Source organism: Sinohyriopsis cumingii, chromosome 18, assembly GCF_028554795.1.
Source record: "Sinohyriopsis cumingii isolate HCF-2022 chromosome 18, ASM2855479v2, whole genome shotgun sequence".
Lineage (NCBI taxonomy): Eukaryota > Metazoa > Mollusca > Bivalvia > Unionida > Unionidae > Sinohyriopsis > Sinohyriopsis cumingii.
The window spans coordinates 73412481-73427349 of NC_142978.1; the positions used below are offsets into that span (position 1 = coordinate 73412481).

The 14869-nt window shown below is 35.2% G+C and overlaps 1 protein-coding gene across 1 annotated transcript in view; it reads left to right on the forward strand.

Annotated features, from left to right (window-relative positions):
- Positions 1 to 14869, forward strand: part of LOC149776975 (mediator of RNA polymerase II transcription subunit 13-like) — a 110900-nt gene that overhangs the window by 67225 nt on the left and 28806 nt on the right. The window contains exons 15-17 of the mRNA XM_089941700.1: positions 284 to 456; positions 5634 to 6349; positions 11593 to 11718. Coding sequence (XP_089797826.1) covers positions 284 to 456; positions 5634 to 6349; positions 11593 to 11718 — 1015 coding nt within the window. The remainder of the gene's footprint in view (positions 1 to 283; positions 457 to 5633; positions 6350 to 11592; positions 11719 to 14869) is intronic.

Genomic DNA, 14869 nt, shown 5'->3' on the forward strand with positions numbered 1-14869 from the left:
TACATTTCCAGCACAACAACTAATTTGAAAATCTTGTCATCAGAGATGGTTTCAGCACCCAGCAATTAAAAGGAAGAAATTGTCTTGAACTCTTGCCAAAATTGTGGAATTGACTTCTGGTGCTTCCAGTGTTTATCTTTACATCACACCTTGGTCAAGTTTGCATATATGTCTTTTTTCAATACACTGTTGGCTACAAGGTTATTGGACATTTAATTTGTAGGAAAATGTTTCTAATTGTATTTGTTTGCATGTTTATGTTTGCTTCTGTCTGTTGTAATAGGACTGGGCCAATGTGTACAAGCCTCCTAAGCAAGCCATGTTTGTTAGCTCTGTCAAGTATGCATCAGTAGAACTGCCCAGTGGCCAGTTGACCCCTCCCCCAGAGCTTCCAGAATACAAACCTTCCTGGCATTTCCCCATCCCCATCATGGAAAAACATAACCCTCATACAAGGTAAGCAAGCAATTACAGGACAAATTTTGTAAAATTCAAAGTTTACCTCCATGTTAACATTAAATTATATATTGGTGTTTTTCTGGTGAGGTGAACAAAAGCAGCTACATCACTTATGCAATCTGCCCATAATTAAAATGTTTGTTTTGCCCCCACTGCGATAGCAGATTACAAATATTTCTTTGCTTCTCTTTTTCTGTATATCTGTCCAAAATCCATTTTAACACAGTAGCACACAATCTATTGGTCTTGAACATTAAGTTTGAGACACTTAAATATGGTCTGGACAAGATGACCTGATTAGATTTTCAGGCAATCACAGCAACTTTCATACACTTGTCGTAAGACAAGAGTGTATTATGTTACAATCTCTGCCCTTCTGTCCATTCATCTGTAAATTATTTCGTTCCTGCACACAACCTTAAGTTATCAGCTGTCTTCGGTTACCAAACATTGTACTGGCTTGCACTTGGGAGTAAAGAACTTTGTCAGTTTTTGGCTCAAAAGCTGAAGGTAAGAACATGACTGGAACAAGGAAAATACTTTGTGCACGATAATATTCTCTATGTACAGTTACCAAATTTCATGTGTAGCTTGCACATTGGGTAAGGATGAACTCAACTTCAAGGTTCAAAGGTCAACTTTAACTGAAACAAGAAAAATGGTTTCATCACATTAGCTTGAGTTATCCTTAATATGCAGTTACAAACTTTATGTTTGGCTTGTAGTTGGTTATGAAGAACTGTTTTGATTTCTTGCTCAAAAGACAAAGATGATGAACATCCTGACTGAAAGAAATATGGTTTTTGCATAAGAACTTGAGGCCTCCATCATCAATAGTTCCCAAACTCAGTGGATGGCTTGCACTTCATGGAAGGAAGAACCATATTGGTTTTGGAATCAAGAGGATCAAAGGTCGTAGTTGCTAATTGAAGATTAAAAATGGTTTCTGCACAATAACATTAGCTCTGCATGACATATACCTCATCCAACATTTGTCGATGACTTGCACTTGGAATTATGAAAACTGCTGTTGATTTGGGGGTCAGAATCAGAAGTCAATCACTGTCAAAGAAGAAAATGCATTTTGTGTAATAACATTGGTCTTACATGACAGATTTGGCCCTAAATATGTGGATTGCTTGCACTTAGGGCAAGAAAGAGGCAGGTGGATAAATTTGTTGGTTTCTTTTATTAAAAAGGAAGGCGTGTTTCAATATTTTTATGAAGAAATCTAAAATTAAAACTAATCAGTTTGCTATCTTTTGTACATAGTACAGCCAAAACACGAGAATTGGTCCATTCCTCTGCACCAGTTGCACGCTTTAGTTTCCCAGTGTTCAAAGAAATTTTTTTTAGAGGTAGGCCCAGAGCTGATGACCATAAAAAAACCTGACCCAAATTCCACAAGCCCAGACTACAGTTAAATGCTGCTGTCTAGTATGGGTGGTAATGCTTTATCAGCTTTATCAAAATGAATCAACTGTTCAAAAAACAAACTTGTGTTTATTGTTGTCTATTATCAATCAATCTATTTCATGGCTAAAAAATTTATGAAAAGTATAAGTAAATTAACTAATCAGAATGTTCAGTTCAGCTTAGCAGGCGGTCTCCTATTTAGACAGACAAGGTACACACGGAATTGTCATGTGTCTCTGTTGTTTGCCGTGCAAGCCAAGAATTAACCCCCCCCCCCCCCCCCAAATCTTTTGTTTTGCAGGCATGCTTCATAAAGTAAAACTTCATCAACCAAGAGCAATGAAATTTATTTTTGCTTGCTTTACTTCCTAAATTGCTTCAAAAAATGACTCGCACTTGAACACTGTTCCAACAATGGAAATAATTGTGCTTTCTGTTTTATACATGGGGTAAAATCTGGCTTCAAAGAAACGTTACTGTTGTTCACAAACTTGTCAATAATCTTCAATGCAGATGGCTTAAGCACTCTCATTCAAGGCAATATGTAATAAAAATTTTGCCTACATGCATCTAGCATCTGTTTGATTTACCTGTATTGGGTTGTTCCACTTGATCTTTTTACCTATTACCTCACTTAGAATACAAAAGGGGCCTGATCTGAAATTAGAGGCCCCAGGTGTTGTGCTATCGGATTTTTTTAGCACTATTTCCTAGACCAGATTACTGTTTGCTGTTAGATTTTTGTATCCTATTTCTTATAAGATCTTTATAAATAAATTCATTATTTTCTTTTACCCTAATGAGTAACGTTTTGTAGAAAACTACATGAAATTTTTTCCTTTTCAATAATAGTAATACATTACTTGCTAATATTGCGTTGCGTTTCTTTTCCATGATGCTTAGCCCACATTCCCAGCAAATTATTTCCTCCAGTTAGTATTGTAGGGCCAGAATTAAAAAGATCACGATCCTAGTCTAACTCATTAGTGATGGAATAGTATCAAGTTTCCTTTTCCTGGTCAACATACGCATTACACATACTATAGTGCTTGTCAAAACATTCCCTCATATTCATCTTTAAAGGTTTTGGGGTTTTTTTTACATTTCACTTTTTTGTATCAATTGAGTTTTTGTCTCCTCAGTTGTTTATTGGAGTGCACCTTGCATCACAGGAGGATCTTTTAATTGTATCCCCCCCCCCCAATTGTCTACCCTTTTTCGGTTCTGAATTGTTTGTTTAGCATGAATATTGATCTTGCAGAGCTAATGTTACTTGGTGTGGGCTTATGAAGGCTCACTTGGACATGCACTCTACCTGATTAGCTTACACATGGACAACTGCCCAATTTGGGAGCCAGGTTGTACTTGTCTGACTAGCTCACACCCCCCTCCCTATGTTCTGTTTTCATTTTGAATCCCTATTGGAAGTGGGGACTCACCTTTCCATGAAGTGTTTTCTCCTCCTCCTCCTCCCCCCCCCCCCCCCGGTATGCACTATGGTTCCTTTGCTTGGTTTCAGGATTGAGTGGACATAATAGGCTATGGACCAGCTCAGTCTCCCAGTTTATGCAAAGAAAAATGAGGAGGGGGACTGCTACCACTCAACCCCAAGAGGATTTAGAAGGGATCAGTGATCTTACTCTTTTAGGAGTTCCTCTTGTATGGTTAGTCTACCACCACCACCCCACCCTCCTCTATGAGCGGTTGCAGGATAACAGCATCTCCATTGTGACATCACCCTCTCTGGGGACATACGGGCAGGGACCGTCTTGTCTCGAGTTTGGAGCAGGTTTAGGACAGTGTTGTCTTCTCCATCATTGTGGAATTTAATGAGTTTTAAGAAGAACAGGTGGCTATGTTATTTTTTGGGATGGGACCCCAGAATTAGTTCTTGCAAGATGGCCTAAATTTTCTTTCTATGCTACTTTCCCAACATTGTGCCAATAAACCTGGTACCTAATTGAATTATTACATGAAATTGTGAGCTTTCTGTAAACAGAATTATATTGACAAATTCCAAAACTCTTGATTTTGGGGGATAGGAAAGTTGACATTTTAATGCCAGGATGATAGATACATATAAAGATTACAGTTTCTTTGTATCTCACACAACTTTTAGTACTTAAAAGCAAGTGTCCTTGTTTTGATCTGTTTGAACAATTTTTTTTATTTAACCATCATTTTTCCGGTTAGATCACTGTGACATCAAGAATGGAAACTGCTTTGAGCTCTTTATGGACCAGAACTTGTGGCCTTTTATTCAACATCCATCCGTTATTGCCAATTTTGTTATCGTTACTCCTAAACTACTAGAAGTATTGCCATGAAACAGTACACACACATTCATCCAATATGGCCACAATAGCAGCTGCCTTTGAAGCAAAAAAATCTTTTTCTTTTCAACATCTGTCAGCTGAAAATATTACATCAGAACTACTGTACTTGATTTGGATATTAGCAGAATGTGTTTTTTTTTACACTGTTTAACTCTTATTAGTCACTGTTATACTCAAGCAATTTCAAATATTGTATTCTTAACAGGCTGTGGCACACTTGAAAAAATCCAGGCCTCTATTAAGCCACAATTTTCATTGGTCCATGTCAGCTATTGTATTTGGCTGAAGTATGTATGACCTCCGAAATTGCCTTTAGCACTAAAGCCACCCCAGCAGTTCAGTGACTTAATCTCTGTAAACACAACACACCAATTATACAAAAGACCAGCTTTTTGCTGACCATTGTTTATTGACACCTGGACAGCAAGAGTTTGCAGAATTAGCTATGTCTTTTGAACTTGCTGCCTTTTTCTATAATCTGTTGCAGTGCAGCCCAGAAGAATTAGTTACTCATCGGCATAAAGTATTTAAGTCTGTTTCTGATAATAAAGTAACACTTTTCGTGAAATAGATTTCAAAGCAAATCAGTATTATCATTATTTACAAGCACATTATAACACTTAACCTGCACTGGAGACCTACAGGAAAGGGGAAGTTCATTCTGTTGTATTTCAAGTGATTATGTTGAAGTTGCTCAGTCACATATAACTGATATTTGAACTAAAAACAAAGAAAGTTGTTTCTTATTCAGTGCGCTTTTTAGAGACGTTAATATATTTAATTGAAAAATGGTTGTAGAGCAGTAAATACGAAATTGAGTGCTCTTAATTTACAAAGAATGAAGCTTTTAATATCGTACCTCAGGTAAACCTAAATTTAGTGGGAGTGGACGGGCTGGGGATTAAGTAGTGAATTGTTTTCGTCATTTTAAATCACTTTAAACTTAATGCACGTGTAGATGGAAATTATAACTGGCAGGTATATTATTTAAAATGAGGCTTTTACATCATTGTTTTAATGTTGCTCATTATCTGATCTATCATATGTATGAAAATATGGGTTGAAAGAAAACAACCAGAAGCTTGGTATTGTGTTTTTCTTTACTTTAAGATCTTATTATCAGACACAATTACATTTATAAATACCATGGAGTAAAAAAAAAAAAAAAAAAAAAATTTACATAAACTAACAGTATTACTATACATATGACTGGCATGTTGTCTCCCCCCCCCCCCCCACATACAAAGTACACTTATAATTTATAATTTTTTAAAAACATTTTTGCTATACCACATTTTGGTATATAACACTGTCAATAGTTATGAAAACCAGCTGTAAGGGAGACCTGTACCAACAGTTGCATCATATTAACTATTAAAAAATTTACCTTTATTTTCTACTAATTTCTTCTTTTTTTTCCAGCACCTATATTAACTTGCCGTCCATAGAAAATATTCCCAGCTTGTCATCTCGCATGCCGTCAAGTGCAATTGAAGCCTCCCCTGCCACTTTCCAGAACAGTGTTGGTCAGCAAAGGACTCCTATGAGTTATGAACTCCAGTCCCCAGCCTCCAATGCCTCATCTTACCTGAACAAAACTCTGAACTCTGTTGACAACCATGGAACAAATAATCAGATGCCGGAGGTCCATAGTCTCACAGTTAATATAGTTCTTTCAGATTCTATACTTAATTTATTCAAGGACCACAATTTTGATAGTTGCAATATTTGTGTTTGTAACATGAACATAAAAGGTGCTGATCTAGGAGTTTATGTGCCAGACCCAAGTGGAGGGACCGAGTCCCAGTACCCTTGTACATGTGGGTTTAGTGCGGTTATGAACCGAAAATATGGACATAATGCAGGCTTATTCTATGAGGATGAAGTGGATATCATGGGTATACGAGACGAACGATTTGATGCACGAAAAGCTAGTTTAGTAAGCCTGGACATTCAAAAGCAAGAGGGTGAAGGAAAGACCTCCACTATTGAGGATGTGACTCATGTAGTATTAGAATTACTAATTGGACAATTCACTGTGCCGTTGCCAGGATGTTCTTCCGCCAAGCTTCACACCAGAATGGTGGACAGGGCAACCATGTTTCCTACAAACCCTCTTGGGATTATGCAGTTACAAGGTAAATTTTCCGTATTAATGAAAGCAATAAGCAGTAGAGATAATTAAGGTCAGATTAAAAATTGGAAGATCTCTATCAAACTATTAAAACATAGAAACAGAAAAAAGAATAAAAAGAGCTGTTTTCATCAGATTTTTTAGTTAAATATTACACATCTTACTGCTAGACATGAGGCAGAGTACTTTTAAAGTACTTAAATATGAGTATTTGTGCTTTGTTATATTAGAGTACATGTACAAGCATTCCATTAAGGACTGCAAATAAGCAATGAGTACTTTTATGAGAGCACTTGCAAGTGCAAATGTAGTACTTGACATTGCAGCTACATTAAAGTCAGAAGCAGAAATATTCATAAAGGTTATGCACATATTAACATTCAAGTTTGATACAGCTAAAGTGTACGATTTTGTTTTTGCAAAGGATTTTACCCTTGAAAATAGATTACTATTGAAAAACAGGTGACCGTTTATGGGATACAAGCCCTGTCTTATAATGTGTACAGAACAAAATGTGAAATAATCTTGTCTTTACTACCAATAGACCTTCACAGGGTAATAATTTGCTTGTTTTCGTGATGCAGGTAGATGGAATTTCAGAAACTTGTTACAGTTTCATGTGTGAATGTTCAGCTGGCATCTTGACAACTGAAATTATATCAGCCATAAATAATCATTAAATTAACACAAAAGTCTTTCAAAGATATAAAATAAAATTTTCAAAAAGGTTAGCATTTCCATTAGAACAGAAAAGGCTAATTTACTCTGTATTAAAACTTTGAGCGGCCAGATAAAAGAGTTGAGCAAACATGTCAGCTTGAGAAAAGATGAAGTCAGCTTCAGTTTTTCTGCATATCTGGGTAAAATGATGGACACGGGTAATTATTTCACCTGAATCTCCCTTTAGTATGGATCCCTAGCACCATTTTGTTACTATAATTATAGCCCAAGTTTCTCTATCCCTCCAATCTTTTATTACCGTTTTTACTGCCAGAGATTCAGACCTTCCAATCCTTATGATTTGACTTCAAGTTATATTGAAATTAACCATAAATTGTGGACTTGAGGCATAATAGCAAAGATTACAAAAATTAGATCGTTGCAATTAAATCCAAATAAGCTTGTCCATGTGTGATCTGGATCTGGTTTTCACATTCGATTCATTTGAGTTGGTCCAAAGTTACAATAGTACCTCGGACGCTATACATTTTGCACATTTTTCATGCAAAAAGCCTGCTTTATCAGTCTGTTGCTTATATAGCATTTTCAAAAAATGGCCTCCAATTAACAAAACATGTTGCAGATGAAAATAATAAACTTCTTAAAAAGTTTAAAGAATCAGCACATACAATTTGTTGGAGGAAAAAGTAGGAAAGGAAGCAGTTATGTTTATTTGATGTCATATCTTGATTTGAGTATGTCTTGTGGTGGAAGAGATGATAGCATTTGCCATGTGCAATTCAAAGAAATCTCCAAGATTATGTTCAGTTGGGAGAGTAAGCATGCAGCGTTTGAGTTCCATGGAGTTCAGAACTGCAGTTTCTGAAACTACTACAGTTACTGGAGGTATAAATACACTTCACAAAGTTTCTAGCTGAACATAATGTTTGCCTTTACTTCATCAGCCTCAGATCAGACTTCAGAATAGTTCAATTGCATGTGTTCCAATTTGATAATAGCATTACATGATTATACCTTATTGAAATTGGTATAACTTAGCAGAAAAATATAATGAAACAGTCTTGTTAGAGGTCTGGACATTTTTATTTCTCTGTTAACTATATTTATTCTTGCCACTATGTTGCCGACCATTCCAGTGGCCTAAGTGGTCACAACTCCTTCCTCGGATGCAGGAAGTCGCAGTCTGAATCCCAGCTGAGTCACACCAAAGACTTGTAAAAATGGTACTAATGGGTGCCTTGCTTGGTGCTCAACATTAAGAGGTTAGTGTTAGGATTGGTGGATCTGGTGTCAGGATAATGTGACTTGGTGGGAAATGATGCTATATGTCTGCAGCATGATGTCCTAGTGCAAGACATCACTATAAACTGCTACACCACAGACATTGTAGCGATATGACTGAAAAACTGTTAAAGCTATGTTAAAAATCCAAATTACACACTTAACCACTGTGTTGCCTTGTCTAACCAAAATCCAGTCATGAATTAGTATGCAGAGAGGTACAAAATAATTTTACTTCATATTAAGAATCAAACTATACTTCCTTTCCTTTGTATAGGCCATCTGGTTTTAGGACTTTGGTATATTGGTTCTCGTTACCATTGTCATTGTTTTGACTCTGTCGATGCATGTGTGAAAATTGGCATGCAGGGTTCCCGCATGGGCCTGGAATTCTGGAAAAAGTCTTAAATTTGAAAGTTGCTTTTCGAGGTCGTGAAAAGGTTTCGAAAAAATTTAAAGGGAGTAAAAAGTCTGGGAAAAGTCTTAATGTTTTGTTGTTCGGAAGCCGGAAATAAGACTGCTCTTTTCAGAGCTTTTCGGGCATTACTGTTGAATGCAACATTTCAAGGCAAATCCAGTTGATAAATTCATGGGAGGAACACACAGAAACTCATTTTGTGGCAAAGCGAACATTTATACTAAGGAATCAGATGATACGTGTTTTCATTTATTGTACTAAAATATTAAAAATATTTGTTACAGTTTTTTGTGTAATATATTTTCGAGTTTAGATTTGGACTTGTATTTACAAATGACAGGTGATATCTAGAGGCATTAGTAGGCCTATTTAATTTTAAATTTTCATGTTTAGTGCAGGCAAAAAGAGGTAAAATTTTTAATTATTTTCAAGAAAAGAAAACCAACTCATGGCATTTATTGTGAATGTCAATATATTCTGAATATTGAAGTTTTAAAGAGCAAACAATCTATACACATCACTTTATTTAAAAAATAAAATAATCATAAATATTTCATGAGAACTCCCTGCCAGTTCCTTCTCTCGCACTCTGATTGCAAAATGTATATGTTTGTATGCATGGTGTGAATTTTTTTGAAACAAATGTAAGTTCAGTTTTGAATTCTGTACACAAAAATAATGCATGAAACATTAAATTTGAAGAGCAACATGTAATTTCAAACATGGAAAGAAGGGGGGACACTTGATAAAAATGCACGGAGAGGCTTCTGAAGTACCTGGAACACAGGAAAAGTCTATTCTTATAGCTGAATGTTCACCCAACATTTCGATATACCCATATGTAAGAAATATGCAGAAGTCAGCATGAAATAACATGAGATCAAGATTTTGCAAGAAGTGACCAAGACCAGTATTAAAAATGGTGGACGGTGCATGTGTTTCAATGCTTCCTGAGAATTTATCTAAAATGATATCGTGAAGATGAGTTCAGGTTTAGATTTTGCGCACACGAATTATGCAGAAAACTTTCAGTTTTTATTTATTCTAAAATTCTGACAAATTCATCCCCTGTTGCTATAATTAGGTCAGTAAACTTGTAACATGGTTAGGGTTGGAAATTTTCATTTTTCATTCTGGAAAAGGTCTGAAATCTTTTTCTAACTTAACCTTGGGCATGTCACTCATAAGAAAATAAATGACTGTTGAAAATGCTTGTCTAACACAACTAGACCTTTGTGCACACTTGTTTTTAATGGCATTTTATTAATGCACAAACTGAAACCAGTATTCCTTATTTGTTAATGAAAACAACATATTACCATTGTATTTTTTCCCTTATTTTCAATTGAAGACATAATGCAACATAGTGTATCCCATTTGTAACAGGCATGGAATGTGCTAGGTGTGTCGGTGCACAATAGAGATGTTAATTTTCGGTTGAGATATTCATGAACAAATGTGATTTATATTTGCATACAAATCATGTGGACAGCAAGAAAAGTAGCTCATTTTCAATGTTTAAAAAAGAAAGAAAACATTTGATCTGTCTATAAATATGTTGATGTACTTAAAACAAGCATTTGTAAACTTCTTTGATGATCACAAGGTTAAAACTTTGACCATGCTTGTTTCAGGGCTCAATGTACCTAACCTAATTGCTTACATAAAAATGACATATGCCACAACATGAACTTCAAGACTTTAACAGCTGGTATGACTTCTGCTCCAACAGTCACTTTAAGAATTAATTGTTTAAAGTTAATTCTACGGTAGTCTTACACAAATCTGTTAATTCCTGACCTTTTTTTTTGCTTGGCCTTGTCTAAAACTTTCTATGTACTTGAACATTGATTAAACATAATTCTTTTCTTTAAAAGAATTTTAATCACTGATATGAGCAGAATAAAGGGAATAATTGCTGTTGAAAGGTATGTACGATCAGATTCTCATAAATGGCACCTTGTGCTGCAATAGTCTCCACAAAATGCCTTCATGGACCTGTAGGAATTGTTTTTGAGTGTATGCCATTTATTTATTAACATGACTCGGCATACATACCCTATCCTTGTTGACATAAACTCGTCTGTGTTTTATTAGTGTGGGTATTCTTAGCCTGTAATGACTGTCATGGAGCATATACACGAAATTCAGCCTTAGAAAAAATGAATGAGATTGTTTGTGGTATCTTCCCTGAATATTTCACAGATATTGATAGAGCTTAAACAAGATGGAACAATTAACTGTTGAAGTAATCACTACAATGTTTTCTGTTCGTAATGTTACACTTTGTTGAAAGGACTTTTACTTATGAAGATAATTATGTTAGTGACTTAACAAGCATTATGTAGTGATAGTCAGCAGTGTTTTTGATATTCAAGTATCAGATTCACTGTCAGATTATGCCTAACAGATGAGTTGTTCTGGTCAGTGTGTAATAGTTTCTCTTGATCTGACCATTGAGTTTTGTTGTCAACAATACATACAGATAATGTGGAGACAAAAGGTAATTTCACAATTATCCTATATTGTAATGTACATGTAAATGAAGGATAAGGAACAAAAATAAAGACATGGTATGCAAAAGACACATTTCAAAACTTTACACCTGTTCATGTATGGTTTTAAAGGCAATTGCAGAGTCATGTTAATAGATATACATGATAATAGATATAAAATGGGTGCACTATACATGTACATTATGTGTATTTGGTTATGGAGGAGGGGGATTCTTACACAGTTAATGTGGATTGGTACCTTTTGTTTGTTTTCATTTCAATTTGTAAGAATTAATCATTCATTTATTCACAAATTTCAAACATGGCTGCAAAGGTTGCATCCTTTAAAAAATTTTTTTTTTATCCCTTCAGATTGGAATGAAGTTGTTTATTCAGCTCTAGATCAGGGAAGACAAGCCATGGAACATTGCCACCCCACCAAGCTTGAAGACAGTGTGATGAAAACTACATGTCTACACAAATGGGTCTTTCTACAAGGTTAGTGTATATCAGTAATATTACTATATATGCTTTGTGTAATAAATGTCTATAGCCAGCATATACTTCTATATACTGACAGAATATTCCATGTCAGATTTGTCCTCTTTATGGTTGATGATGAATAGTACGGACTCTGTTCACAGTGTTCAGTAGACATGTACCCTCAGGTTTTGATGCATGGAATTTAAAAAGGACCCATGTTTGACACTCGTAAATTTCAACTTGTGTGTCTTAATGATGCACATAGGTTTGGGCTGGAGCATCACTGTTAATTACCCTTGATTCACTTCCAGCTTAGTTTCTTACTAAGAGTACGCTGCTCATAACAAATTTACTGTAGGAGGCACTGACTGACATATTCTCAACAATAGTTTAGACCTTGACGGCAAATAATATTGCACCAATGGAAAATATACATGAACTGGGAGGAGCTAACAGTTCACTGAAGTCAGGCTTAGATTCAACTGACTTAGGTGGGATTGTTTTGAGATTATGTTTGAAGTTTATGATGGAGGAAGAGGAAACAATTATCACATGAATGGACTGCTATTTGATCAAATATCAGCATTGGTGTGTTTGGACATAATCAGCAGATCATAACTGGAGCATAGTGTTATGGTTGCTCGATATGCTGGTTAAGTGGACCAACTTAATTTATGACTTCAGTGGATTTATTTCTGATAAAATGTTGGAATTTGTTTGATTGTGCTTTAAATTATGATCAGTTAGACAAAACGGGAATATGTGGCTTCTCGCTAAGGCAGTTTTCGGTGTAGGATTGTTTCATTGGCAATTAATTTACTTAAATCAGCAAAACATTTAAAATCTCAAATGTTTTAATTAATGGATCATTCAGAATAAAATTAAATGGACATAACACACGGTGCATACATCTGAACTTTAATATCACAAAGAAGTATATATTTTTTTCTGTCTCGAAGAAACGACTGGATGATAATGAATTTTCTGACCCTAAGACTCCAAAGAGTTTGCATCACTATATAAAAGTAAAAGCCACAATTGCATTATTCCAGTATAAAAGTGTAACTTGTGAAAGGAATGATACTTTTCTGATTATTGAATCCACTTCTGAATTTACTAATACCAGAAGTTCTCTTAAATTTGTCAGCTATAAGAAGAAGAGTCAATCATCAATCTCCAAAATTTGTTAGAAAATTTAAGGACGAATGGAAAAGTGAACTGACAGTTCTGTGATATACATCCTTGATATTTGAATAATATGTAACCTTCATAGTTGTAGGGGGGGTTTTTTGTGCAATAAAATGATTTGAGCAGTTGATAACAGGATATGTTGAAAAGATGAAAATATTAGAATGTATGCCTGTAAAGTAGGACAACATTAAGGAGTTGACAGGCATGGAATTTGGAGATTTCCAAAGGGCAGTAGAGAACAGGGAAATATGGAGAGAATTGGTTGTAAAGTCCGCTGGTGCCCCAATGATCTCTTGGGTTAAGGAATTGATGATGATGCAGAATGAGGCCTATAGAATAATTCAGTCTGTTTCGTAGACAAAATATACACACAATAACTTAATTCAAAAGAGAAGCACTTTTACAAAAATGCGAATGTATATTTCTTGCAAAAAAAATAAACAGGTATTTCTCATTATTCAGCACAAGACAATAAATCTTGAACATTATGTTTCCACCAATAACAAGGAATCACAGCTATGGGCTTATGACTGTCCAAACCAATTGACTCTGGAGATTTTAGTTTTTCATTTTGACTCCTTAGATTTTGGGGTCAAGGGTCAACTGACTCTTCAGTTTGGATATTTATTGAGAACCCTATCTGATCAGATGGTACAGACCAGTCACTGTATTTTCAAAACTTTCTGATTAAGAAACTCCAACTCAGAGTTTTAACAAAAAAATATGTTAAACATACTCAGTTTAACCGTTTTGCTTTCAGTTTAAAAGTGACCTTGGTGATTAATGAACTTGTTGCATACAAAGGACATAACCACTGAAGCTTATGGCATGGGTTGAGTCTACTTTGCTTGAGTACATCGTTCTGCATAGCCTGATACGAGTCTAATCTTTGTCTACTGTAGGGTTCTAGCCCTGATACAAGTCAGTCATTGGCCACTGTTGGGTTCTTAGGTGGGTAGTGAGCAAAGTTGCCAAAACAGTAATCTGATGCTATGAGAAAACAAATTAAAAATTCAACCATTGATGTGAGAACTTGTCTCAAAAGAAACACATTTTCAGTTGGTAAATATTTTAAAATTCTTGGATCAGGTATACAAGTCAAAACATTGCTGAGATATGATGAGCCACAAAATAAAATTTTGCTTATCTGTTACCTGAAATATGTTCTTCTGTATAATTCATATTTCTAAAGAGGCCAAACTTGTCCTATTGAATTAAAAATCAGCCCACTTGTGGAAAAGTGATGGGGAGTTTGCCCTACTTTCATAAATCTTTGCAAATGTATGTTTCTAAGTTGACAATAGCAGTATTTGATATTTTGTAAATTGGCCTGATAATCTTGTCTGCCCTACTGTGAAGGTCTTGTTAGGGTTGGCAGGTCTGGACTTTGTAGAGTTCAGATGTTCAGAGCTTTAATATACACAGGGTTTTGTTATCCATATTGAATACTCTTGGGTTTTTAAAATCCATTTTCATGTCCTTGAATATGTTTGATTTATGACCAAATATTGACCATGTCCTTGGATACACAATGATTATGTCCAAATGAAGACAAAATATTTCAGCCAAATGTTTCTGCATTTTGTTTGCTTTATTGTTGATAATTGGCATTTAAAGTTTTTGGTGGATAACATTTGCTAATAACATGCAAGTGGTATCCCATATACAACATCCTGGAATACATCCATTCCAGGAGTACTTTTTTTTTTGCTTCATAAAGGATGTAACACATATTCATTTACTGGCAGACATGGCTGTATTTAAAAGAATCAGTAAATAAGAACCAACTGATTAATCATGACTGCCACTGTTGCTTTTATAAAACATGGTTTGAAAGGAATGAACACACATATTTTCTTTGAATAGTAACAAAGGCATTCAAAAGCATTGTGTCTCCATATAAGAAGTTTTTTCCCCCGCCCTTTTTTTTTCCTCTTTATTATCGCAGGACTTTATGGTTTTTTAATTTGTTTTA